General features: G+C 37.4%; 1 protein-coding gene across 1 annotated transcript; it reads right to left on the reverse strand.

Moving 5' to 3' along the window:
• Positions 1–1,045: 1,045 nt before the first annotated feature.
• Positions 1,046–26,587, reverse strand: limk2 (LIM domain kinase 2). Its single transcript, XM_084413564.1, has 16 exons — positions 26,321–26,587; positions 25,557–25,653; positions 18,053–18,188; positions 13,462–13,571; positions 12,355–12,546; positions 11,854–11,959; positions 9,222–9,430; positions 8,840–9,026; positions 8,362–8,448; positions 7,918–8,049; positions 7,295–7,351; positions 5,909–5,974; positions 5,116–5,293; positions 4,785–4,840; positions 4,350–4,507; positions 1,046–2,585 (listed from the first exon to the last, which is right to left on the reverse strand). Exons 1-16 carry the CDS (start codon positions 26,334–26,336, stop codon positions 2,423–2,425), a joined length of 1,950 nt encoding a protein of 649 aa, XP_084269690.1. The 5' UTR covers positions 26,337–26,587; the 3' UTR covers positions 1,046–2,422.

Genomic DNA, 26,587 nt, shown 5'->3' on the forward strand with positions numbered 1-26,587 from the left:
ACTGAAAGCAACTTGCACTGACATAAATTCAAATATGTAAAATATGTCAGTGCCATTGTTTTATCTTAAGATGCACACCAGTAATGTTTGTTTCTTAGGCACATCAGGGCACATTTATAAAAGCTACTTAAAAGTCCTAATTGAACTAAAGCCTAATCCTGGTTTAATTTAAACCCTGTCTGTGAAACAAGGCCATTGAGTATTATCTGCTTATTATTATTATTTTTTTTTTTACAAATAGTAGTTATATGAAAGTACATAATACTCTGCTGATCAATAGCTTGAGGGTCACAAGTATGCAAAAACGTTCAAACTGACGATTTTACAGAGTACTTGCTGCTGGACAATTTTAATTATTTGATTTTAAATATTGATTTTTTTTTTAATCTATTATCTCTAGTTTGATATTCCGTTAAAATGTAATTATATAAGGTATATTTTATATTTACGTTGTATTAAAAGTGCTCGCCACTCTGGATCACGTGATCATAAACCGCAAAATTACGTCTTTGAAGTTCCCGCCGCTAACCTTGTACGCCAACGGCTTCGTTGACGGACACTTAAAATTCCAGATGAGATTTCGATGTCCATTTTGGTTTAAAATGGCCCTTTTAATGCGTGTCCTTTGGAGTCTCTACTAAACTTGCAGTGCTGGGGATGCTCCTGACCTGGACCAGGTTTGGAAACACTTCAGTGGCTGCACTATAACTCATGTGTACGTTTAGACCTATTTTTTTTTTACAGTCTATGGTTTAGACCTACTCACAAGTGGCATCTGTTATGTTGAACTTTTTAATCCAGTGAAATAACGCGGGTCAAAAAAAAAGCGGGTCGCATTTTGTCTTTATAGATATCGTCACGTCAAGCACACTGAACAGTGTTTTGGTATATTGTATCACTGTTGTTCACAGTATTTCTACATATTGCAGAAATAGTAACATCAGGATGCACTATATACTATACAACAGCGCCTCCCTGTGGATGATTAAACACTTAGAAAAATTATAAAACAAGTGGGGGGAAAGCAAATAAATATATACATATAGCCAATCCTTTATCACATCTTTATTCATTTAACATTAGTGTAAGAAACCTGTGGCGTACAAGTAGTGGTTATAATTTTATACATGTCAGTACCATTGACAGAAAAGACTAGGGAAAAAAAATGCTCTTATACAGCTTTTCACATTCTACAAACATATGCAAACTACAAATCCACATTATCCCAACATGACATCAAATCTATACAAAGATGAAAAATATATCCAGTTTTAATTTAAATATTTGTGATCAAAGTGAGGATCACAAAGAGTAACTTACATGCTTTTTCACGAGTTTAAACCTCCTAGAAACGGCTGGTCAAGATCCAGCATTACGATCTCACTTATCATTTCACTTGGAGAATACAACCCCAGATCAGGTTTAGATACAGAGGGAAAAAAAATATTCTTGCCCTGTCATGATATATTTACAAGGTGAGTCCATGACAGCGGAATAGACAACTCCAGTTTTCAAATAGCTGATGTACCAGGAATGAACTGCAATATACGAAGCATTTACAAGAAACCACACATTGGAAACCATATCAGAACTCAGAAGTGTGTTACTTACTTTCATAACAGATTTATCACTCTGTCTTGTTTTAGTTACAGAGGTCAGGACCTCAAGTGCTAGTGCTACAGAAATCAAGGGATTGAGTACTTAAGCACAACTACCTGCAGGAGGCAACAATGCTTGATTTACATACATTCCTCAAGTCAGGTAGTCAATAGAATTTTCCGTATTTTTTATCATTTAAAAATATGTTGTCTCATTTCACCCTATTTGTAACACTCTTACTGTGACATTTCTTTCTTGTGCATTAATTTATTATAGTGGTCTCATAATATACGTCTCATAAAAAAATACAGATAAATTCCTTTTTTAATGTGGGGTGAAATATGACCCAGACATGTTCTTGACAGGCTTCATGAGATTCACCCAACCACACTTTTGTAATTACTGTTACCGACAAAAATACTTAATGATCATTGTAACTGTTGCTACACTATGATTTTTCATTAATCTGACATTTATGGGAAACTTCATCAGGGAGATCTATGATAATATAACTAGTGGTAGGCTTAAAGGTTTGAGCTACATGGTTAAATCATAACTAGGCCTAAACCATCCAAATTAGACAGAAGCAACAAGAAGCTCATGGTCACTGAAATGTATCTGTTCCCTCAACAGAACTCTGCTTAGAACCATTTGCAGTTCTAGAATGCCCTCAAAGTTCTGCATGTCGTGACAGATCTCTCCAAACACCACATGAGCATGCACGCAGTATGCAAACCCAAGGTAAATGCTCTGTTTCAGTTCTGTAAACTCTGTAAAAAAAAAAAAAATTCCAGTCTATATCTCAGCCTTTGCTGCCATTGGATTAGTTCCTGTTGTTTTCCTGGGTTTCAGAGGCAATTTCACTGGGTCCATAAGTCCTTAAAAACTTCTGCTGAAGTTCATCCAGTTCTGCAGGCAGAGGGATATTCAACTCTTGATTTAGAGTCAATGCCTCAAAGCAGTCCTCCAACTTCTGAAAAGCAGGCCTGAGGAAGACAGGAAGAGGAAAGAGGTAAGAACTGGAAGTCTTTCCGTCCATTACAGGGTAATGTTAATCACCATTGTTCATCTATAGCTGGATACACTACTGTTCAAAAGCTTTGGGTTGGTGAGATTTAATGTTTTTATTTTTCATGCTTATGCTCATTGTTCACCATGCTTTTAACTGAACAAAATACAGTAAAAACTGTAATATTGTGAAATTGTATTACAATTCAAAATATAATTATTTCTGTGATTGCAAAGTAGCATTTATTTATTTTTACATTTTCAGCAGCCTCAGTGTCACATGATCCTTCAGAAATCATTCTAATATGATGGTTTGGTGCTTAAGAAACATTTCTTATTATCAGTGTTGAAAACAGCTGTGCTGCTTAATATTTTCCTGGAAACTGTGATACATTTTCATCAGGATTCTTTGATTAATAGAAAGTTCAAAAGAACAGCATTTATTTGAAATAGTTTTATAAATAATCACTTTTGATCAATTTAATGAATCTGTGTTGAATAGAAGTATTTATCTAAAAATAAAAATGCAGACACGCCAAACTTTTGATTGGTAGTGCATGTTCTTTTTAAGGATGTAATTATACACATATGGGTAGCTGATATGACATTTCAAGCAGTTACAGTGTCCTGCTCAGTTGAAAAATATTATAAATAAAATTCCTGTAAAATTATTATTCATTCATTTTTCCATGTCCAAATACACATGAAATTACAAAATACAAAATTAATTTGTCGTTCAAACTGCGCACCTCTAATGACAATCAAGGTTCGTATGATCATGAAAAACCTGGAAAAGTCATGTAATTTTAAAATAGCAATTTCCAGGCCTGGAATAATACATGAAGCCAGAAAGTTTTGGAAAAGTTATGACAATGTGTTTCACAAATATCTATATAATAGACTATATGTTGAATCAGTTGCTGAATTTCGGTTCGGGATTGTGGGTATGGCAATTCGACTTATTGTGAGAAATCCTGCAAACATTTATTTACTATAGCATGTAGGTTAGATGAGTAAATGAATCCACACAGAATATCAGATCAAATCAGTATCTTGAAAACAGCACGAGTGATTGCACACATCAGCGCATTGCGTCTCTGCTACAAGCAAGCTGCACGCCACATTACAAGAGTATCGAGTATCGACAGAATTGTCACCTCCCTAACCGGGCCAGTGTGGCACTGTTAAAATAAAAGTCTTTTTAAACCATTCGGTGCTCACGCTCTCTCTGAGACCATTTTCTGTGCGGTCACAGTCACAGACAAAGTGCGCACACATAATGGCGCCTCGCAAACAGCTCGCAAGTACCAAATAGAGTTCTTTTTCGCAGCTTATTGTGCTTTAATTCACAGTTTATTGTATTTCTGTACCTGAATACCACTGTTTGACCTATCCTTATTCTGTTGAATTTATTTGTGCTACTACTTTTAACTGATTTGTTCTTATTTTACTGACTGAGTAAATTCAATTCAAAGTTTGAAATCAAGCTTCCTTGTCCTATTGTGTGTAAGCTATTACGCACCAAAATTACCACATTGTAAAAACACAAATACATAGAGTGAGCAAACATATAGGTGAGATAATTTGTCAAAAAAAAATGTGTCTAAAAAACACCCCAGGGAAATGATCATTTCACATCTGTCACCCTGTGGTGAGGAAAAACCCATTGTTTACATTTCAATCTCACCTTCAACATTGCTACTTAAAGAAGCGCATTTGTGACAAAACGCAGTGGCACTTACCGGTTGTCAGGGGCGAGGTCACAACAAGCCACAGCCAATGCAAAGAAAGCAGGAGGACAGTGCTCAGGAAGAAATTTCTCAATGAATTTTTGCACATTGAGCCCAAAATCCAGCGTTCTCGGAAGACACTCGGGATCTGCATAAACCTGACCAATAATCTATTACCAAAGGAAGAAGGAAGAATGAATGAATAAGGACAAATGGAAGAAAAATAAACACAATTAAACTTTCAAGCATCCTCTTACATAACCGTAAATGAAATGTAGCCGTTTTGACTCAAAACCATTTGAGCGTAGCGTTTGCTTTCGGCATTCCGACATTCGTATGCAAGTGCTTACATAAATTGTTAGTTCGGTTAGGACTAAGAGCTCATGCTGTCCTTTCAAGACATGCCATAAAATCTGTGAGATGTTTACCACTACAAAAGACTCTTACCTCACAAAGCACAATGCCAAAGGAGAAAATATCCACCTTCTCATCATAGCGTTTACCTGTTTACACACAGAAAAAAAGACAAACAACTTTATATCAGATGATGGCAATTACCTGGAGGAACAGAAAAAACATGAACACAATATTCTCAGACAACAATTAATGTCCATTGGATGTCCATCCAGAAAGCAGTTTATAAAATGTAGTCACAAATTAAACTGTTTGCTGATATTTTGAAATCTTACAGACGCAGCATGTGAAAGACATTAAAGTTTATGATTATTTGTTTTTTTTTTTCATTTCAAAGATCCTAAGTTTAATTCTCTCTTCTCACCATTGAGCATTTCTGGGGCCATCCAGTAAGGGTTCCCCACCACCGTGTAGCGTTTCTTACGGTCAATGCGTCTAAACAGCCTTTTCTTATTGGTTGGTTTGTCGGGGGGTGGCTGCTTGACCTTGTCCTCCATGATTAGACGAGACAGACCAAAATCTGCCACCACGACGGTGTTGTCCTGCAGGGGTCAGACAAGTAGAGCAAAGATGAACGTATTTATGCTAAATGTGTGACAGAATGAGATAAACATTTCTATGATACAAGTTTAAAGTATTAGTTTTAGAATAAAGGAAAAAAAATGCGGAAAAAAACAACAATAATAAAAATGTAAAATTGACAAACTAATTAAAAAGTAGTGTCAAAAAATCTTGATAACACCAGAAGTCAGTCCTAGCTTTAAACTGTCCATGTCTAAATGTTTAAGTCCCAAAGGAATGCCGTTTGTTCTCTTAAAAGGATTCTTTAAATAGCTTGTCATAAGTGATTTACTCAGGATATGTGAATGACAGCATTTCCTGTCCTTACCTTCTTACCACTAACTAAACAAGCGAACAACCACTAAACTAAACAATCCTCAAGTGTGAACGGATCTTCACCCTTCACTGTATTTTCTCTCTCCTGCTCAAATGTTCTTTTTACATAACTTGTTTTTGGGTGCTTGTCTACTTTAGCCTTTCTGTTTGTGCTGACACAGGCCTGTCAGCTATTCTAGGACCTGGGCTCCCCAAGCAAGGCATAATAAGTGTAGACTCTGATCTAAATGAATGTGAAATGGGTGAAACTCCTCCCGTACCAGTTTGACCAGGCAGTTGTGAGAGTTTAGGTCTCGATGTATGATGCTCATTGAATGCAGATATGCCTGAAAGAATAAGACAACGACAAAAACAATCAGAGAAGAAAGAAAAGGAGGTTGTCTGAGCAGAATGAGGAAAGACAGAAGTGCATTAGACATCTACCACTTGATCATCACTACAACAACAAGAACTAAGACAAAAACTGAAGTGGTGCATCACAGCAGCGCTAGGCAACAGGACACAACAAAACCTCCTACTAGACAGGAAGTTGCTTCACTGTCTCCCAACTACTCAGACAAGTCTGATTTGAGATGCACATGCTCCTGGAGATGAAGGTAAAACTGTGTCCTAACCAGGTGTAATTTAACAAGTTTTTTGTAGCAAGTAATGTGTGTGTGTGCACACTGGAAGTGCAAATATTGCATGGCACAATACAATCCCAGACATTCCGAATAGACACATGTAACAACACAGAATTCCCAGACAATATTTCCTTTTAAAAAACATATATGCATATTACAAACCTCTTCAAGGTTTACATTTTTGCCATAATCTATCAGCATCCCTTAATTAGTGCTAGATGATGATCTAAATCTTAAAATAGGCAAAAACTATTAGATAAATATCCAATAATGGCTGATGGCAATAAACATAAAAGATACCGATATTGGCTGATAAACAATATTGCACAGATATATTGTGCATCTCTAAATTAATCTCTAAACTTGGACCGATTACTTTTTACAGTGGCTGGGGCTTCCCAGTGTGACACAACAGAAATAGAAATCAAATGACATGCCATTTCTGAAATGTTACTCCATGGAGATATCACAGATTCTTCTTTTAACAGGACTAATACATTTGGGCTTGTGTTGATACTAGTATTTTTGCTCCTCTAATGACATCAAATGTAATGCAAAATTATGAAATAGGCCTTATTTGCTATCAGTTGACAAAACTCATGCCATTGGTAGAGCCATTGTAGCTGCATCACACTGTTTGGGACACTAAAAAAACAACAACTATGTTTTGATAGTACCAGAGGCACAGTGTTTATACTTCAATCAACCTACGGAAGTCTTATAGTCCTTGTATATTAATCTATGTTTTTAACATCCAAAAACGTTGTTTATGTAAATGTTATCTCACCATTTTCTTCAAATATATATATATATATATATATATATATATATATATTATACACACACACACACACACACACACACACACACACACACACACACACACACACACACACACACACACACACACACACACACACACACACACGTCAGCTATGATCCAAAAGTGCCTCAAATATTGTATATAACAATAGCTTATTGTTTTGCAATGCTATAAGTGTGCAGACCCAGAAGCCCACTCACCATTCCAGATGCAATGCTCTTTGCAAAACTAACTCTCTGTTCCCATGGGAATGAGTCCTGTAGGGATAGAAAGAGAGAGAGAGATGAATTGCTGGCCTAGTTTATAACCACACTATAATACAGCCCAGTCTGACAGCACGCTATGCTGTCCGTGAAAGAGAGGAAATCGTTACGTAACGGCAGCCGCTTATTACAGACAAAGTTACTCACACACAGGCACACTTTTATTGAAAACATTATAGTGCATTATAGAGACACAATGAAAGACTGAACGAGAGAGGTATATCATCTGTTATCCTTATGTTTGGTGTCGAAACCCATATTTGAAGTAAACCCAGTGGGTGATCTGGAAAACATTCCCACTAGAATCCCTCACCTGGAAACACTTCATACCTCCTTTATCTCTCATCGATGCAACCGCACAGCTGCATTTTCTCCCTTTCATTTCACAGAGTGTGTTTGTGTTTTCCAGTCCCTATTCCCTGTCCCTCTCCCTGTCTCCTTGCAAAGTTCATCTCAGGTGAACAGAGACAGTGACAAAGACTAAAACACTAACAGATGATGTACGACCCTTCCTAGAACCAAGAGGAAAGGAAAAAAGGGATTTTAAAATCAGGACGCACCTTGTCACGGATAAAATCCTTTAGAGTGCCTCCCTCAATGAACTCTGTTATCAGATTAAGCCGCTTGTCCTTGTACAAAACCCCAATGAACTTCAAAACGTGTGGGTGATCAAGACTTCTCATCACTTTTACCTGATAAAGAGAGAAAAAATAATTAATTGCTGAGATTCATAAAGTTATTCATACTAAATACAGACTGGATAAATCTAAGACTAAGTCTCTTTTCCTCTGAAGAAAATCACAAACCCTACAGCAACACTGTATCCCGGCGCCACACGGATCTGTTTTATCTGCTGTTTAAATCACACTCTGATACTGACCCAAAGCAGACAACAAAGGGATGGAAGGAATAAAAGTGGATATAGGGAGATGAAGGAAAAAATTAAGATGTAATCAGATGGAGGAATGAGAGATGCTTGCGGGGAAAGAAAGGGATCTTCATACCTCCTTCAGGAACGTTTTCTGTGTCTCTTCATCACAGCGGATCAGCTCCTTCATGACCATAACCTCACCTGTGGCTTTATGGGTCACCTACAGAAGATCACACAGTCTTAGGGTTGGAAATAATAGTGGATTCAAAAATAGTGGAACCAAAGATCCCAAAAATTTTAATGAAATGGGGTGCTCGAACATCTGCATTCTTCTGCAAGTTGTGAAAAGAACTATAACCCTGCACTGCGTCATTCCAAGGCAATAGAAATTTCTTCAGCCAAGTTGTTTGAAAATGCAATGATTGACGAAACACAATTCAGAATTGTGGAATCAAAACCAAAATTCCTTATTATTCCTGTACAGAACCTGTCCTCCAACACTGAACTAAGCTCATTCAATGCAGTAATGCAGCTCTTCTAGACAACTTTGGGGAACCAGTGACCATATACACTGAATTACACAGAAAATGAGATATATTGTTGTTGCACACCTTGATGGCCTGTCCAAAGAAGCCTTTTCCAAGTATTTCTCCATGGATGAGGTCACAGGGACGGAAGATACGGTGGGACCAGCTGGAAGGAGAGCGAAGGGATTCAGAGCGCCCGATATCTCGAGTCAGAACTGGCGGGTCCTTAGGCGATGAAGAGACTGGAGACTTGCAGGTGCTGTTGCTACGTCTACAATACACAAGTTAAAAGTATTAATTCTGTATAAGCCCAAAAAGCAATTAGGAAAGGATAAACAAGCGTGTAGTGTATTTACTTTGCACCCTCTCTGTATGTCCACATCCACTTGGAATAAACAAATTGTGCTCCAGTTTTAAATTCTAAACCTACACAAGCACAGTGCTGAAAACTGATTGGATAAGTTACCTGAGGGTCCTCCTCTTTAACGTTCTGTTGTCCACTGTGTCACTCCGCTCAATCTCAGCATCTGAAGACAGACGCATACGGGAGGCCGCAGGGACACCCAGCTGATTGCAGGAAGAGCCCAGGCGGAGTTGCTCCAGACGCTGTCTGACTGGATCATATTCCATCAACAGCTGCAGTGTCTGACTGGTCCTATGGATGAGGTCCTCCACCTGGAATGACCAATCAGAATTCAGAAGGTCACAAAATACTCTGGTCGGTTTTGATAAGCGCCAGTGTGCCACAACAACAATAAAAGCTAGAGGACAGCATTTAGTCATAAAACTTGAGCATTGCTGTTCACATAGATAACATTGATTTTCCTCCCAGTCAAAGCTGGTGCCACACAAAAGGTCTTTCTAAAGGGGCAAAAGATAAACCCTTAATACCAACACTAAATTGAAGATGTAATACACAGGAACAGTGGAATTTTGTGCTTAATATGTCTGGGCTCATACAGCATTCAGTTTTTTTACCAGCTGCCATGGGTACAAGGCTGTGAGATGCGCGGTTTAAATGTGCTTTCTGCAACCGTTTACAACACATTTAACGTTGTTAGTTATTTAAAATATATAATGGATGAACTCAAGCCTCGATTGGACTTAGGGCTGGTTATCAATTTTGATACTTGATAGGCACCGACTGAATTGGCTCGATACCATTGAGTATCAAAAAATGTCTTGCCGTTTGGAACCAAATTTTGATACCCAAGCATGCAGCATGATTGGCTGTGACGAGGCATCAAGGAAAAACACTAGTTATGGCGGTTACGCCCAGAGACGTAGCTCACGTACAAGGCTGTAGTGTGTAAGAGTCCCAACCCCATAGATGGAGAAGATGTGGAAAAGACCAAAAGTGTGGCTACATTTCACCATGCTCGATGCCAACAGCACGCAATGCAATATTTTGACTGCAGGAAGAACTAGAGCGCGTCACATAAATGAACTTAGCGTATAGGCTGCCTCACAGACATGAGAAATAGGCATATAGAAAGCTTGAACTACTTTTAAACTAACCATAAAATTTGAATCGAAAACAAATACTCTCTGATTATGTAATCCAAATGAAAGGTGCATTTCTTTCTATCGGCGCACGCATTCACTACACTGCGGAGATGACGAGTCACCAACGCCAACTTCATCTTTGCAGCCAACACTGACTCAGAAAACACTAGTTTATTTATAAACAATAAAAATGTCTCCTTGATATTTTTTCCCGACACACTCATAATCATTAGGCTACTTTTGCCAGTGCTTTGATGCAAGCTTTATGTGTGCGCTTGAGCATGAGGCATATATACCGTATATTATATATTACTTTTTTTTTTTTAGGTAATGTGTAATGTAATCTTGTTAAAATGGATTTCATAAAAGTAGTAGTTTCGAAAAAGTATAGAGGTCAAGGTATTATCGATATCGAACATTTTTTAAACGATACCCTGCCCTAATTGGACTAATTTATTTAATTATGTGCTGTCAATCATGGCAAAACTTCACTGTTTTATGGAAACCACCATGTTTAATACTGTCGCTATGGTTAGTTAGTTAGAATGCGGTAGTGACTTCAGCTGTTTGATCATACAGCTGAATGAACATTCAAGCTGCTACTTTAATCTCCTGAATGAACAAATCATTTCAGAATTCACAATTGTAAAGCAATTGCTGCTTTAAATCCCAAAAAGTGACTCAACGCAGCAATAGTAAACACCTTTCCTACTTAGGCCTACACTGCATAAACCTTGTCTTTTGTGATTTAAGTTCATACATAGCTTACTTATGGTTATTATTTATTGCTAAATTAACCACAGGATTAATAGGCTATTCGGAATATAAACAATAGATTAATCAGGGGTTATTCAATTAATAAAAATAAAATAAAATAAATCGTTAGTTCCAGCCGTAATTTCAGGACTTTCCATTTTTCCATTTTTAGGATTTAGGGGACCTCAGGCTGCTCATTACATTGGGCAGATGGCTGCCAAACAAAGTCAGTCCTAAAACCTCAATGGTACATGATTAAATTAAGGCACAAATCCATGACAACTGAGAGAAGCAGTGGAATTCAAATGTTAAGGAGAAATGGTGGGAGAATTAAATCACATTTACAAATGCACGATAAGAATGCAAAGCATTTACATACAGGGTGACAAGTCACTTTAGTACTAGAATCTACACACAAACCTCCCAGCACAGGTATGTATTACAAAGTTAAACCCATGCCTGACTCCTTAAATGTTATTCTTAAGAAAACTAAATATTGCTTCTGCAACATTAACACTTTAACAAAACACAACAGATGTGCCAAGTGTCATATGGATTATGATAACCAAAAAAAACACATCAAAGTCATATAACAAACAGCCTGTTACTAGGGATTAATGTAAATTCAGTGCATGACCAGGTTAAAGTTATTACCAAGGTATGAGGAGTGTCACTGTGTGTGCTGGGACAAGCTATGGTATGACAGTTTGTATTTAAAATGCTTCTCATGCCGTTCCTCTGTATTATCACATTGCTTCAACACGTTAGCGTTGGCACAATTTCACCGCACCTCAAAGCTAATATCAAGCATGGTAGCAGTAATAAATGGAGAGTACCTCCTCCTCCATCAAAGCTGACACCGGGAGTCCATTGATTTCCAGGATTCGGTCCCCAACATGGATGGCGTTCCGAACTTCTGGACTAATATGCATCCCTCTGACCCTGTAAGGATAAGGTTTTGGGAGATTTTCATCAAAAGACAGGTTAGAAATGATGAGAGAAATCTCATAGCTTTCTGTTATGGTTTTGCACCCAAAAGAACACAAAAACAAACTGGCAGACTGTGCCTTTAATCCAACATGAGCTGTCATATAGCCACAGTTATGCAACACATTCCATGTGTCATTAACAGTGTCTCTGGCATGGGGTGTGGTGGCATTGTGGTGAATCTGTGAGGTGGTAAATAACTTCAAGTCTCTATTATTCCAAATGTTTCTCAGCATATTCATCGTAATCTGACTGCTTGCTTAACCAGATCTCAAACGAATATCTCAAGTAAGACAAGTAGGGGGTGCATCAAGTTTTTTTACATGTTAATTCTGCATGTCTTCACTTACTCTTTGACCTGGACACTGGCCGTGGCACTGGTGCAGTCTCTAATCACGCTGACAGAGAAGCCCCTTTTTCCATTGGTGGCAGAAGGCATGGATACCAGAGTTACTGTGTGAGGGAGCAGGTCTGTTGGCGAGTCGGCCAAACCACGCTTCTCCAACATCGGTGTCAGGACCTCCTGCTTGTAGCATTTACCACTGTGTGAGAGAGAGAGAAGTTGATGAGTCTCACTACTAGAGTTTGAGCACTTTAGGACCTGAACTTTTAGGACAAGACCTGACAAGTTATGAAACACTCAGATGTGCGTCAACCTGCCAGTGCTTTACTGAAAACGACAAATGAAGAGAAACAACAAACACAATAGCAAATTGAAAACACACAAAATGCAAGTTAAGAAGTCCATTAAAAAAGCCTTTTTGATAAAGAATTAGGAAATAATGATTATCATCATATTAAATATTAGCTGCTGTTTACCAGTACTGTTTGGATGTACTACACATGTAAGTTCCCACAGTTTGAATTTAATGTGAAAATACTCCCCATGGACAATTCTCAATTTAATTAATTTATGTAACGTTTTCCCAGTAAAATTTGGAAATACAACCAGGAAAAACAGGAGTGGGGGGAGTCCACTGTTTTTTCATGGGAGGTGTCCACCTATCATTATATAAAAATAATAATAGAAATGCAAATTTACCTGGTTACCTGCAATGCCAATTTGATTGCAAAACTGTAAGCTGAGAGCAGCACTCCTAACAAAACACCACATAATTACATGTGTTGAACAAAGAAATTCTTTGATTTTGTTCAGTTTGGCTTTCAAAAACAGCTTTGCGTCTCTGCAAGGTCATCCTATTGAGCACCTTAAATGGCACCACACTGAAGATCCTTCAGTGAGCCTAATACTGAAACTGGGACTTATTTAAAAAGTTTTAGATAATTGTCAGGACACCCCTTGTAAAACCATGATATCAGATAGTTCCAGCTAAGATAAGTCAACACAGAGGAATCATTAATACAGTTTGGAGCTAAAGTAAAGTTTATTTCTGCACCAGTACAGTCCACAATTAATACATGTACAGTTTGGAGTTGAAAAGTGTGAAGTTACTTACCAGTAAAGTTTGGTACGTTCCACTAAGGCATAGGTATCCTGATCCTCAATCACGACCCTGCAGCTCAAACACACGAAGCATTCGGGGTGATATTTATAGTCTCCTGCTACCTGAAACACACGAATACCCAGCGTAGATCAGATCAGATGCCTCATGATTTCACTCCAAAAGCCCAAATCCTCAGTGCCAGCAACACCAGCCCTGACAGTGGTCCAGATGCAATCTTTCTGGAATACCCCTGTACGCTTAGTATATGCTCACTGCTATCTCTGCCGAGCCCAGGTGTGGTGGATCATGCTTTCATTGTGCTTCATCTGCTTTGTGTCTGTGCGCGGTCTTCGTTCAGTCTGCGTTCTTTGGCAGTGACGTAAGCATGTGTGCTATCTTTTTCTGTAACACCTGCAAGTGTCTGGTCCTGTCATGTTATCAGAAGTGACATAAGGCTGCCAGACCCTTTCTATAACCATGATCCCATGCTCTTACACAACAAATAATGTGTGTCAGTCTCTGTATCTAATGCAGGCTCTCGTTGACCTCCATCTCATAAATCTTAGAAAATACACATTTACAAGAAGAAACCAGTTTCAGAAAAGTTTGGGGCAAAGCTTTATTATTTTCTCATTTTACTTTCGCTGACATTTTACCCCGAGAGATAAATAAACCGGAAAAAGACCTTAAAATGTGTAACTACACATAACATTTTAACATGAGATTTACTTGAAATACATTAACCATAAACATCCATTTACTAATTACTAGCAAATACAATTCCACAGAATTCATTTGCATAAATCAAACACATTTTTAACCTTGGAAGCAATTAAATACCCCAAATCCATTTCTTTTACACTTATACTGTTTTGATACATAGCACATTCTATTAACTTCAGACCAACACTAAACAAAATCCAATCTACTTCCCTAAGAAAACATCTTGCACTTTTAATATTAATAAGCATTTATTAAAAAATGTCTTTCATTTGAGGATGTCACCAAAGGGAAGATTTGTGGGATTTAGTCAACTTCTAAAGGACACATTTATCTCCAAAGAAAAGCCAAATAAAACTCACATTCATTACTTTGATTTTGACTTTAAGTCTCAGTGCCAAAATCTTAGTAGCTTTCCATCTCATTCCTTAGAAAGATATTACACACAGTTTGCAGCTCTCCGTTTAAACAGTATTATGAAGGCACACAAACTCATTTATTCAATATAAAAGAACTGCCAATCAACAAGGGTCATGGAACAGAAACAGACTTTTATTCTCTTATTTTGAATGGAAAATTATTTAACCAATAATCCTCTGGCTCTTCCTTTCATTCTGGCTGAATGGAGAAAGTATGAGGTCACACTGAGGTTTCATTTAATGTGAACCACAAAAGACAGATTAGCAGTTATGTTTACCGAGCTGTGAATCAACGGTCCCAGGGTTTGACTAACTAAATTCTTGGGTAATTTGTCGGCTGGGTAAGCCACACCTCCTCATGCAGTCCACACTCTCCAACAATCAGAGTGCAGAACATGTAGACAGGCAATTAGAGGATTTTATGCCTACTTGGTTTTGTTCTCACTTATTCTAGCGTAAAACAGAAATGCATTTCACCATTACAAATGACTTTCTACCGTAACACTAAATAATAATAATAGACATAGCATGGAGAGAAATAACAATAATAATGATATAATATTAATAGTAAATATATTATATATAATTACTACATAATATATATACACTATATAGTAGCCTATATACTACAAAAGACAGATTAGCAGTGATGTTCACCATCTGTGAATCAACGGTTTGTGTGTATACATATTTCTTTTTTCTTTTTTTTTCACGGTCTACATTTACAGTGCTTTGTTTTGCTACGGTCTTCCTTTACGGTACACCAAGTCTACATTTACAGTGCTTTGCTCAAGGCCAGTTAGTTGACCTGCTTGACACTTGGTTCAACCTGTGAGTAAGCATGTCTCAAATCTTTTTTGTGCTTACACGACTCATATACGTCATACCCGCCTGTGTGTGTTACAGTAGAGTGTGAATGTGCATTTGATAAAGGCTGTTTCCCAGCAGTACACTGTAAAAGAGCCTCCCCTCCCTTAGGACTCATGGAGTCACATCACCACGGCTAACTGAACATAGAACAGACTGAAAAAAGAAAAGAAAAAACGACACATCTCATTTAGTTAAGTTAATTTCTCACCCAACATTTGATGTGCTTAAAAGTGGTGGCAGAACCACTACAGCTGCCTTAGACATAACAAAATTAATTCCAAGATAAAGAAAGAACAAAAACAGGGCAGAAAATAATTTTCATTATCATGGATGGTCTATAAACAAATACACAAACATATTCAAACAAGCACTTCAGCTGTGAGGATGTGATTTCTTCCTGCCTGTCTTTTAAAGGTTTTGACACCCCCGCTGCTTGTGCTTCTGAGCCCACAACTGGCAACACACCCCGACCAGAAATACTTGGCATCCGTTAATCAAAGCCCAAACAGAAAAGGCCTATTATGCATTTTGCTCGCTGGCAAATTCTCCTCTTTCTGCCCCTTTCTCTCTTAACCCATTTAAAAACTACCTGTTTTTGTGAGCGGTGATTTGTGTACATTAGAGATGGATTTGTAAGTCTCTCACACATTGATACAGCTTCCATTAGCGTTGCGATTACAAAGCTCCTCATTGAAGCCCATGCAAAGGCATTCCAGACGCATGATGAAACGGCACACAACACTGTGGCCATTCCAGCCTTCAGATCACAGTCATCCTGCGCACAGGAATGAAATCATTTACTGTATAATTGAGAATTTGAGATTTCATCAGCAGTGAGATTCATTTATATTCTTGAGACACGTGAGAAAACTAATAAGTCATATGTCAGAAAAAGAATAAAGAAACACAAATGATATTTGAAGAATGTTACAGCTGGTTTTGTCCATTTTTATCAATGGGTCCCAATACTTTTAAGCTCCAAAAAAGGACCTAACCCTAACCCAACTTAATTGGTATATTTACAACACTATTACTTTGTATGAGGAACAGATTGAAATGTTAGCCTTTATTCACTCTCAAATCAAAACTTGATTTGACATCAACTATGGGGATGCTCAAACGTTTGGTCATGTGACGTGAGAACCAATGATGTTTGAAGTTGTTTATGATTAAGGTTTGTTTCGCTATAATTGATGTAATCTGCGTATTTGTGCTTGAAAGTATTGGGTTCAATACATTTTCATAAAAGGAATAAAATCGGTAACACTTTACAATAAGGTTTCATTTGTCAACACTAGTAACTACATTAGTTAAAATGAACTAACAACAAAAATATTTCTAATGCATTTATTAATCTCAGATAATGTTACTCTTAACATTTACTAATAGGCTACATGATTAAAATCAATAGTTGTATCGGTTAACATTAGTTAATTAACCTGAACTAACAATGTACAGTTGTATTTTTATTAATTAATGTTAAAGCAGAACTTGATACATTTTTTAACTTAATAAAACTGTCTAGAAATCATTTGGATGGTTAAACAACCTGTTCTGGTGATATTGGTGACTTTCCCCGCTCCCCCCAGCGTTCCCAGGCGGAAAACCAACCTTGCAACTTGGGGACTACCATCCCGGCAAGATAGAAATTGGAAGTCTCGTGAGAAGCGAGAACGAGCGCGAAACACGAATTGCTTTACGGCAATTCGACAAAAACACACACGCATGTATGATGTATTACCAGATTACCCACCTCGGTAGACATAGCTCCACACGATACAGTTGGCTTGCTCCGATCAAAACAAACGCACATGAGCAGCGGTAGAGATGGGGAGGAGGCCGCCGCAAGTGAGTTTTTTACAACCGTGTTGTGAAATATTAATGTTAATGCATTAACTAACCTTAACTGATGGAAACTAATTGTAAAGTGTTAACATAAATCAATAGAAGCATTCTTCAATTTATATCAATTCGTGTTCAGCAGAACAACATGAGGATGGATAAATGATGATAGAACTTTCATTTTAGGGTGAATTATCCCATTAAGGCTGCAAAACAATCAATGACATCTCAGCACAAGCTCTGCTGAATCTGATGACAGTTTGGATAATCGTAACTTGCACCTTTGATACTATATTCTAATTATGTAACAAATATAGCAGGGCTTTGGACATTTGTGAGACAGCTGTAGGGACATTTTTGACTCATAGAAGAAAAGAAAAAAATTCCTCCTAAAAGCATCACTCAAATGTGATTCACTACTCACATTTGGAGTGGAAAAGAGAGTTTAAAGCCTTTCCACCACCCTTATCAGTGACCTCTTCAGGACTATGAAAAACATCTGCATTTATTGACTTTACCTGCCTTCTTTAGACCTCTTGATTTAGCCATGTAAATATTTACTGAATGAGACAATGGTGTGTTATCTGTTCTTGCGCAGGATAGCAAAGCCTTCTGAAATTATCTTCTTAAGACCTACCGACTGATAGTCAGTTTCTTTACTCTCTGTGTGTGTGTTTTTCTGAAACTCTGGAAAAATAAACACACTGCCATGCAATTCAGACACGCTGACACGTTCACATGGCTTTTCTTACCATAGCAGGTCCCGTCATAAGCAGCGAGCAGCCATGGCACAACTCCCCGAACTTCTCGCAGTAGTGTTTGTGACAGTACAGCCTCCCCTCTTTCTCAAAGTACCAGTTTGTCAGGAGATCAAAGCACACAGAACACCTGGGGGGAAAAAAGAATGGAAAAGTCTGTAAGTGAAACATTCTGTTTGCAGACGTTCCTTTAAACATTCAGCTCGCCATGAGAGAATAGAAACCTAATTGACTGAAATGTTTAGCAAGTGAGGTAGTCTAGGTATTTCACATGTTCACCATGTCATTGGTGATTTCACGCATATTTTTTAAAGAAATATTTTACCTAACATTCATTTACTCTCCGTCAATCTGTTCCAAGCCCACAGGACTTTCTTTATTCAGTAGAATACAAGGAGGTGCAATATTGAAGAATGTACTCATCTGTTCTTCTTTTTGTTACATGCAAAAGAGTGGTCAATTCTATATAGCCAATATATAGCCAAAAAAAGAATGTCTCACAGGCTTGGAATGACATGAGGATGAGTATTTTATGAGTAAAAACTATTTTTATTGTTAGTTAAACTTTAACATTTTCATTTACCTAACATTTTAGTACAACAGATGGTCCACCCAAGGATATAAAAAACACAAACAAGTTATTAAATGTTTACAGTGTTTCAGCCATACATCTGAAAATAGTATAACTCACACAGTACATTCTATTTTTAAGACTTTTTTATTTAGGACCAGAGGTAACGCTTAAGCAGTGGTCAATGATGTTGAAGGAGACACATGCAAGTATGTACAAAAAACATTCTTTCAATCATGGCCGAGACAAAGTCCAACCGGTCAACACACACTAACACTATAGTTAAGGAATTTGGGACGTGAGCCAAAACAAGTCATGAAATTCTCTCATACACTCTTCTCTCAGCCACCCTACCTACAATTGGAACCTGATGTTGGGATACAAGCTATTATCTACTTCCTACGAGAAAGAAAAAATGTAACCTAATTAAAAACTTTGAACGGCAGAGCACTTGCACCTTGAGGCTTTTTGAAACAAAGGATCACTTGTCCAGGAGAGACAGGGAAGGATGAGTGAAAAGCAAAAAGTTCCTCTTTACATGCCACAGCTTGTTTTGCCAGACTAGGTGAGGTGAAGTGAGGTGGGGGGCAACTGGGACCGTCATCAGATTTGGAACACCTAATGGGTCCATAACTTTAAAGTACAGCCTTAGAGGCAAATGGCAGTACCATGATGAATGCCATAAAATATTTCCGCTAAATACACACCAAGACCCGCTCATATAGTCACTGAACAGTATGTGTGCTTTTGTGTTAGCGATCCTAAAACAACTCTTCATAAATGTAATGACAAATAACGCAAACCATGTTTATGTTACAGCTGTAGTATGATCATTTAGTTAAAAAAAAAAGAAAGAAAAAGTTAGTTATTAGTTAAAATAAGATACACCGGTGTTTTTCCAGATGAGAAGTTTATTCTATGTATCGTCTTTTTACTATTTTAATTCATTTTATCTATGCAAAGCTCTATGAATTGCTATAGTGTGATTATTATAATTCCTTCCTATGTAAAGCTTTTGAATAACTGTTTGAATTTTCCTTGCTTTTATTTTGTGATTATTTTTATTCCTCTCTATGTAAAGCACTTTGAATTGGCATAGTGTATGAAATGTGCTATATAAATACTTGCCTTGCCTTGTTGGACACAAAAAAACTAAAATGCATGCATGCATACGTTGATGCATACATAATCAGTCAATCGTATTAGATTTGCCTGTGTTACTTGTCCTTGTACAGAATGATAGCTCAAACCAGCAGAACCTAGCAACCACATAGCATTGCCCTGGCAACTGCACACACAATTTTCTCTCCAAATTGTTTGTTCTTTTCTTGCTAAATAGCTGTTTTGTGATACATCATTTTATAACTCAACTGCCAGTGGGTAATCAATACATGAACTGTGTATCAATTATTACACCCGTGTGGTGTGTAGTTAGTAATTAATCATGCTATTTTTAGGTAGTTATCACAACACTGTTCTTGAATCATTATTAAATCACAGTAGGCTTAAAGGGTTAGTTAAAAAGATACAAATTCTGTCATTAACTAACAGAATTAACTCACCCTCTTGTCGTTCTAATCCAAACCCGTAAGACTTTTGTTTATCTTCGCAACACAAATGAAGACCTTCTTAATGAAACCGGAGAGCTTTCTTTCACTCCACAGACAGCTTCGCAACTGACACATTGATGCTTCAAGAAGAGATTGTAAAACTAATCCATTTGAATTGAATGGTTTAGTCAGAAATTTTCTGAAGAGAGAAAATTACTTTATATGATGAACAGATTGATTTTATAGTCTTTTATTCACATATAAATATTCATCAACTCACACATCAGATCTGGTAATCAAAAGCTTAAGCTTTGACGTGCGAGAACCAATGAGGTTCATTCTCGTGTGTTACGCAGCATGTTTGTGCTTTCACGTTTGTTTTCGCGCGTCAAGCAGGTTCAGTTGAGCTTCTGTTTATGTTTGCTGATCAATGTTAATATGTGAATAAAAGACTAAATTTAATCCGTTCATCATATAAAGCGATCAAGTTTCTTTAGAAAATTTGACTAAACCGCTCAATTCATATGGATTAGTTTTACAATCTCTTTATGAACGTTTTGAACAGTTGAAGTGTCAATGGAAGGCCAGAAAGCTCTCAGATTTCATCGAGAAGAGCTTCATTCGTGTTCTGATGATGAATTCTTACGGCTTTGGAACGACATGAGGGTGAGTAATTAATGACCGAATTTTCATTTTTGGGTGTGCTCTCTCTTTAGGCCTATTAGGAAAGAACTGAAGCAGCTAAAACAATTTTGTAAGGAGTGAATCTGGTCAAATTTTCCATTATGAGTAAAGCTACAATTCGGCACAGAATTCTAAATCCTTAATGCTTCAAAGGCACAGATTAATGGTGACAACTAGAGGTAAGAAAATAAAACATATTAAATTATTAGAAACATATTAGACAAAATAAAAGATTAAATTCTCAGAAAATGGTAAAAATCATGTTTTTTGAAAAACAGTTTTTTTTTAATGAGACTCCGGTCAGGAAAGGAGGTAGACAGCCACCAGGTCTGAACCAAAGCAAAGTCCAAGAATCCCGGCAGGAAATCATCTCCAGGCCATGTTCCAGAAGTTCAATGAGCTTTATTTCCACAATGAGGAAACCACGAATACTCTACAATGCTGAAGGTTTTAACAATTAATCTTTTAAATACCCTATTAAAATTGATTTGGCACGCAGCATGAATGGCTTGGTGTGCGGTATAAATGGACATTTATTAACTTAAATAACAGTAAGTTCTAGTAATCCAACTTTAGAGTACTGTGTTTAAATTTAGAGCTATGCGTTGCAGATTTTTTTAGGATCCAAATCAAGGCCGTGCACACTTAAGGCCAACTATCACTCGAAACCAACTCTCTGACAAACCCAACAACACAGTGCCAAAGGGAAGTGTTTGGCATGCTATGTTCTGCTAAAGGCTGTTCTCTCTGGTACACCATGTGCCAGAGAAAGGGAAATAGAGGGAAAGAAATGGGGAAAACTGAGGGGAAAAAATCCACTCAATGGAATGAACGTGGGGAGGATGTGGAAAACCAACACAGTGCTGAGACGTTCTGATAATGATCACATTAGTGTGAGAAGGCCACCAAACCTTCAAGCCTGTCGACAGAATGGCTAGATTTTGGCCATAAGCCCTATTGTTGCCTTTGTTTGGAGGAATGTTGACAAGCTCTGTTTCTAGAGGCAGACACAATAAGCCAGTCACCCACACAGAGTGGGTAGAACCTTGTCATCCAGTCTAGGAACACCATTTGTGTGCCTGTGGTGTGAAACCTGCTCACAAGTTGGGCAACCTGTGCTCCGACAGTGACAACATAGCAGATAAAATTTGTGAATCATCCTCTGGCAAACATAGCAAACTAACATCTGTGAGGACACGGCAAAGGCTGAGCAGGTGTGCACACATGACAAACTTTCACCTGTGCACCAGATGTGACTGGTACATTTTGGCCACTAATTTCAAAACATGTCTGACATGTTCCTAATGGAGAATACAATGTGTGTACTAAATATAAACACCTTGGAATTGTACTTTTGGTATACTAAATGTATATACTTAAAGTCTGCTAAATTGGAGCAACTCATTTTATACTTGATACACTTTAGTTATCCGGAAGTTGTGCTGAGCTCCAACTAGAGAGATTCAATTCAATTCACATTTATTTGTATAGCGCTTTTCATTATAGATATTGTTTAAAGCAGCTTTAGAGAAAATGCATTGTTATCAGAGGTTACTGTGTCCAAGTTATGCATTTCAGAAATGTAGATAATACAATTTACAAATCACACTGTTAGCGAACATCATGTATACATTTTAGGCAGAAACAATGAGCTCATTGAAGTAATTATTACAAGTTGTGAACATAATATGAGAACAAATATACATAAGTATATTTGATTGTGCTAAAATGGAACTGTTGTAGGTATACTTTTAAATGGTAGGTACACTAAATATCATGCATTTAAAGATGGATATTATACAGTGATCATTCTATCCTTATTAATAGTGATATTAAAACACATAGGCTTAATATTAAATGTGCATTGTGCAATAAAGAAGGACTCCAAATACGTTGAATTACAATATTTATATTAAGTCTTAATCGATATGTCAGTAAGTAAGTTGATGGATTTGTACTACACTTTGTATGAAATTTTAAATACATTTAGGGGGTTAACACTGAAGACTGGACAAATGGCTGCTGAAAATTCAGCTTTGCCATAAGAGGAATAAAATATATATTAAAACAGTTATTTTACATCGTAATCATATTTCAGAGAGACATATGGCAGAGATGATAACAACCAATTTCTATTGAAACATTTAAATAATTACCACAATGACCCACAATACTGCCATTGCAAACAACACTCATACAGAACCTCTGTAACACCCGTTTAGATGACCAGGTATCTCAAGAAATATCTCTCTCTTTCCTGTTCCAGTTTACACCCGGAGGAAAAACAAAAGGCTTCACGACACGTCAAACAAAAGAAATTATTCAAACCTTGACATATACTCCAGACAAACAGTACAGACAGCAGAACAGAACAAACAGTTCTTCACTTCCTTCATTCTACATGCATTCACATTAACAAAGAAACATTCATCTGCCTGCAACTGGCAACATGTCCCCATCACATTTATTATCTACCTCATTCACAGAACCCAATGATAAAGATCAACGGAAATAAAGGGAGCAGACATAGAAAATCCCATCCAAATAATCACTCATTTTCACATCACATCATTCATTTTAATTAGATTTAAAAAAAAAAAAAAAATCCTCAAATCCTACAATAACCTGTGCTTAAAAAATCCTGGTGTTTAAAGATGCCATAGGTGATTATTTTAAATCTGGATTTGGTCAAAACAGCTATGCTTAGATTCAATCGAAACCATAATAATAAAAAAATAATAAAAACGTGCTATCTGCAGGTACTTTCACATAAATACGATTTAATCAAGGAAGCTGACAGATAACAACAATAAGCAACAAAATGTGGCGACATAGTTAAGAAGGTCTCAAAAAACTTCATGCAACATAAATCACATTTTAATCACTAGTAAATGCAAGTAAATAGGGAAATTCAGATTCAAGCAGCATTCAGAAGACATTCCAGTCCCTCCCATAATTATAGTTAGAACAGTCATTAAAGCATAAGAGTTAAGTCTGTCCCTCCAATCACAAAAGGGGCACAAAGGGGGGTGGGGTGGGTTGTATTTGTCTTGTGGAGCTATGAGCCGATGTCTGGGAATGTGACAACTAACCAGAGAGGAGATCCTACCTGCACTGCAACTGCTCACAAGAAAAACAGGGAATGCCTGCCATAACATAAGAGGGATTCCACAGAGGAACAAAGAGTCATAATCAATTAAGCTAATAATAAATTAAACCGTAGAAAGAAGTTGATCGCTAAATATGTAATCAAGAACCAAACTATAGCAATAAACCTTCTGATGGTATTAAGCCAGAGACAACAAGCCTTTACGATTTAATTGGGAAACTCAAATTTATCCAAACAAGAAGAAAAGAAATCAACTGGTGAAAAAAGGCCTAAGCTGTACCCTTGTTCCAGATTGCATAAAATGTTGTGGGCCATGGAGTAATTTCTGCCCTCATTATGGATCACGGTGTCTCCATATGGTCCGAAGTCTCCCAGCACATGGCTGATTCAATCATGATGACAAAATTGTTCCGTAAACCTTGGCTATGGACTTTTGGAATGACTTGAGGGTTTTTTTCCCCCTACCTCTCAGGCAGCTTTAAGGCCATTGGGTTTTCATCCACGGACGACAAGGATCAAGGATAAATCAGGCCCCCAAAAGCTTCCACTTTCATTCACGGTAATGCTTAATAACATGAAAACAATTAATTGAACTGAGCTGGACGATGACATCACTGCTTTCTGCAGAAGTGCTTTATAGATGAAATGAACTAATTTAATAATTGATTATCTTTACAACAGAACTGAATCCACACTGGACTGGCTTCAGCAGAACAATGACTAGTTTCTTTTTTGGAGCTGCTTTACAGCTGAAATGAACTCGGTTCACATGATCCCATCATTAAATCATTTTCCTGTTATCACTGTAAAGCTGCTTTGAATCAATCTGTATTGTATAAAGCGTTATATCAATAAAGGGTGACTTGACAAATGTTTCCTGAGGTGAGTTATGTTAACTAATGTCCTTTACGCAACAATGGTAACCGGTACAAAAAAGAGCTGCCCTTAGAAGTATGGCAAGCAGATTTTTAACTAGGGATGCAACTATTTTGATGACACATTAATCTAGCCAAGAACTGCCGATTTAGACATTTTAAGAGTTTTAGATCATTAGCTTTTTCTTTAAAAAGGACCTTTACACCATTAAGTAGCCTTAAGAGAGATAGAAAAGGGGAGGACAACTTTAATCATTTAATCGTCTCATTTTTCATCATTTTTAACACCAACTTTTCTCTCTCATGCACTTACATAAACAAAACATCTAAGCTGAAGGTTCTAGGCGTTACCAATAGTCGCTGACAAGCTACATTGAACTAAGCAGGCCATAATACATGCGAGTAAGTGTAAAAGAAAACAATGCAGAATGCTTTCATTTGAATGCAATAGTCTGGATATTTTTCTCTGGTTTAAGCTGGTCTACAGCCTGAGAAGGCTTGTGCTCAGCTGGACATCCCTCTACAACCAGCCAACAGATAGGGCTGGGAAAACAAGTTAAAACTATCAAACCATGTTAGGCTGGTTTAAAATGCTTCTTTTCAGAAGGGTACGAATTCAAGGAAAAAGCAATCAATAACATTTTGTTTATTTCGCTCCATTCCTAGGCAGTCTGACTCAGTTTAAAGAGAAATCATAGTAAAGACCCACTGAAAGCATGAGTTGTGCCAGGCATCTTGAAGAACCTTCACATGAAACGCGTCCTGAATCCTCCTGCCACAGCCCGTGCACGCGCACTCCGTCACATCTGTCAATCAAACATCAGAGGAACTTTCAGAACTGGCACCATAAACACAGATCTTGTTTGTTTTCATGGGAAAGCCCACGCATTTAACTTTCGATGTGGGACGTTTTGTGTTTTAAAACTTGTGAGCACGAGCTGAAGTTTAATATTATGTAGTCTCGCGCTAATTATCTATTCTAGCGACTGTTTTATTACATTTAGACAATTTATTAGGATTTTACCATTAAAACTCGTCTAAATGTGATGGATCTTCTTTAACTAACACTGCTTTAAAATCTGTCTTCAATTATTTTTAAATGAAAAGCAGGTTACAGAGAGGGCCATTTTAGCTGTTTATTTACTTGTTGTGTGATTAAAAACTTTAAAGCAGTTTTGAACCTTTATTAAAGAAAACATTTGAATATTTAGAAATTACTGACATATAACAGAGTGTTGTTTCTCGGCAAACGTCAACTGGGACACACACAAAAAACAAAGCGATCGAATGAGCAAATTCCTACATGTTATTTTCTAGTGCATCTGATCTGAAAACTTTTGGATAACTAACTAGTGTCTACGAACTGCGTCAAAGTCAACACAAATAATTAATTAATAACACAAAAAGAGTATTAATGGAGCTCAAGCAAACATTTTCTGGCACAAAAGTAAATATCGTACGCGTAATCCTTACCTTCTCGTTCGTCCATGACCTCCTGTTCTGATTTATTTGTTCAAGCTCACATGCTGGTCCAGAAAAGACTGAAGTTCACACACCGCATACCAGCGATGCTCCTTTTCTGATCCATGTGTAAGACCCACAGAGTAATCCGGCTGAAAGTTGAGGGAGAAACGATGTTTCATCAAGTTTCCAAGCAAGTTCAAAGTTTCTCTCTCTTTCTCTAGCTCGTCCGACCAGATGACGCCATACCATAGAAATGTACGGAGACCGGAAGGGATC

Source organism: Rutilus rutilus (assembly GCF_951802725.1).
Source record: "Rutilus rutilus genome assembly, chromosome: 7".
Taxonomy (NCBI): Eukaryota; Metazoa; Chordata; class Actinopteri; order Cypriniformes; family Leuciscidae; genus Rutilus; species Rutilus rutilus.

Coding starts and splice junctions, on each gene's coding strand:
- limk2 (XM_084413564.1), bottom strand. Junction 9,027..9,221: donor TTAAAGAGGAGGACCCTCAG/GTAACTTATCCA, acceptor TGTGTATTGTAG/ACGTAGCAACAGCACCTGCA. Junction 8,050..8,361: donor AGAAAACGTTCCTGAAGGAG/GTATGAAGATCC, acceptor TCTCTTTATCAG/GTAAAAGTGATGAGAAGTCT.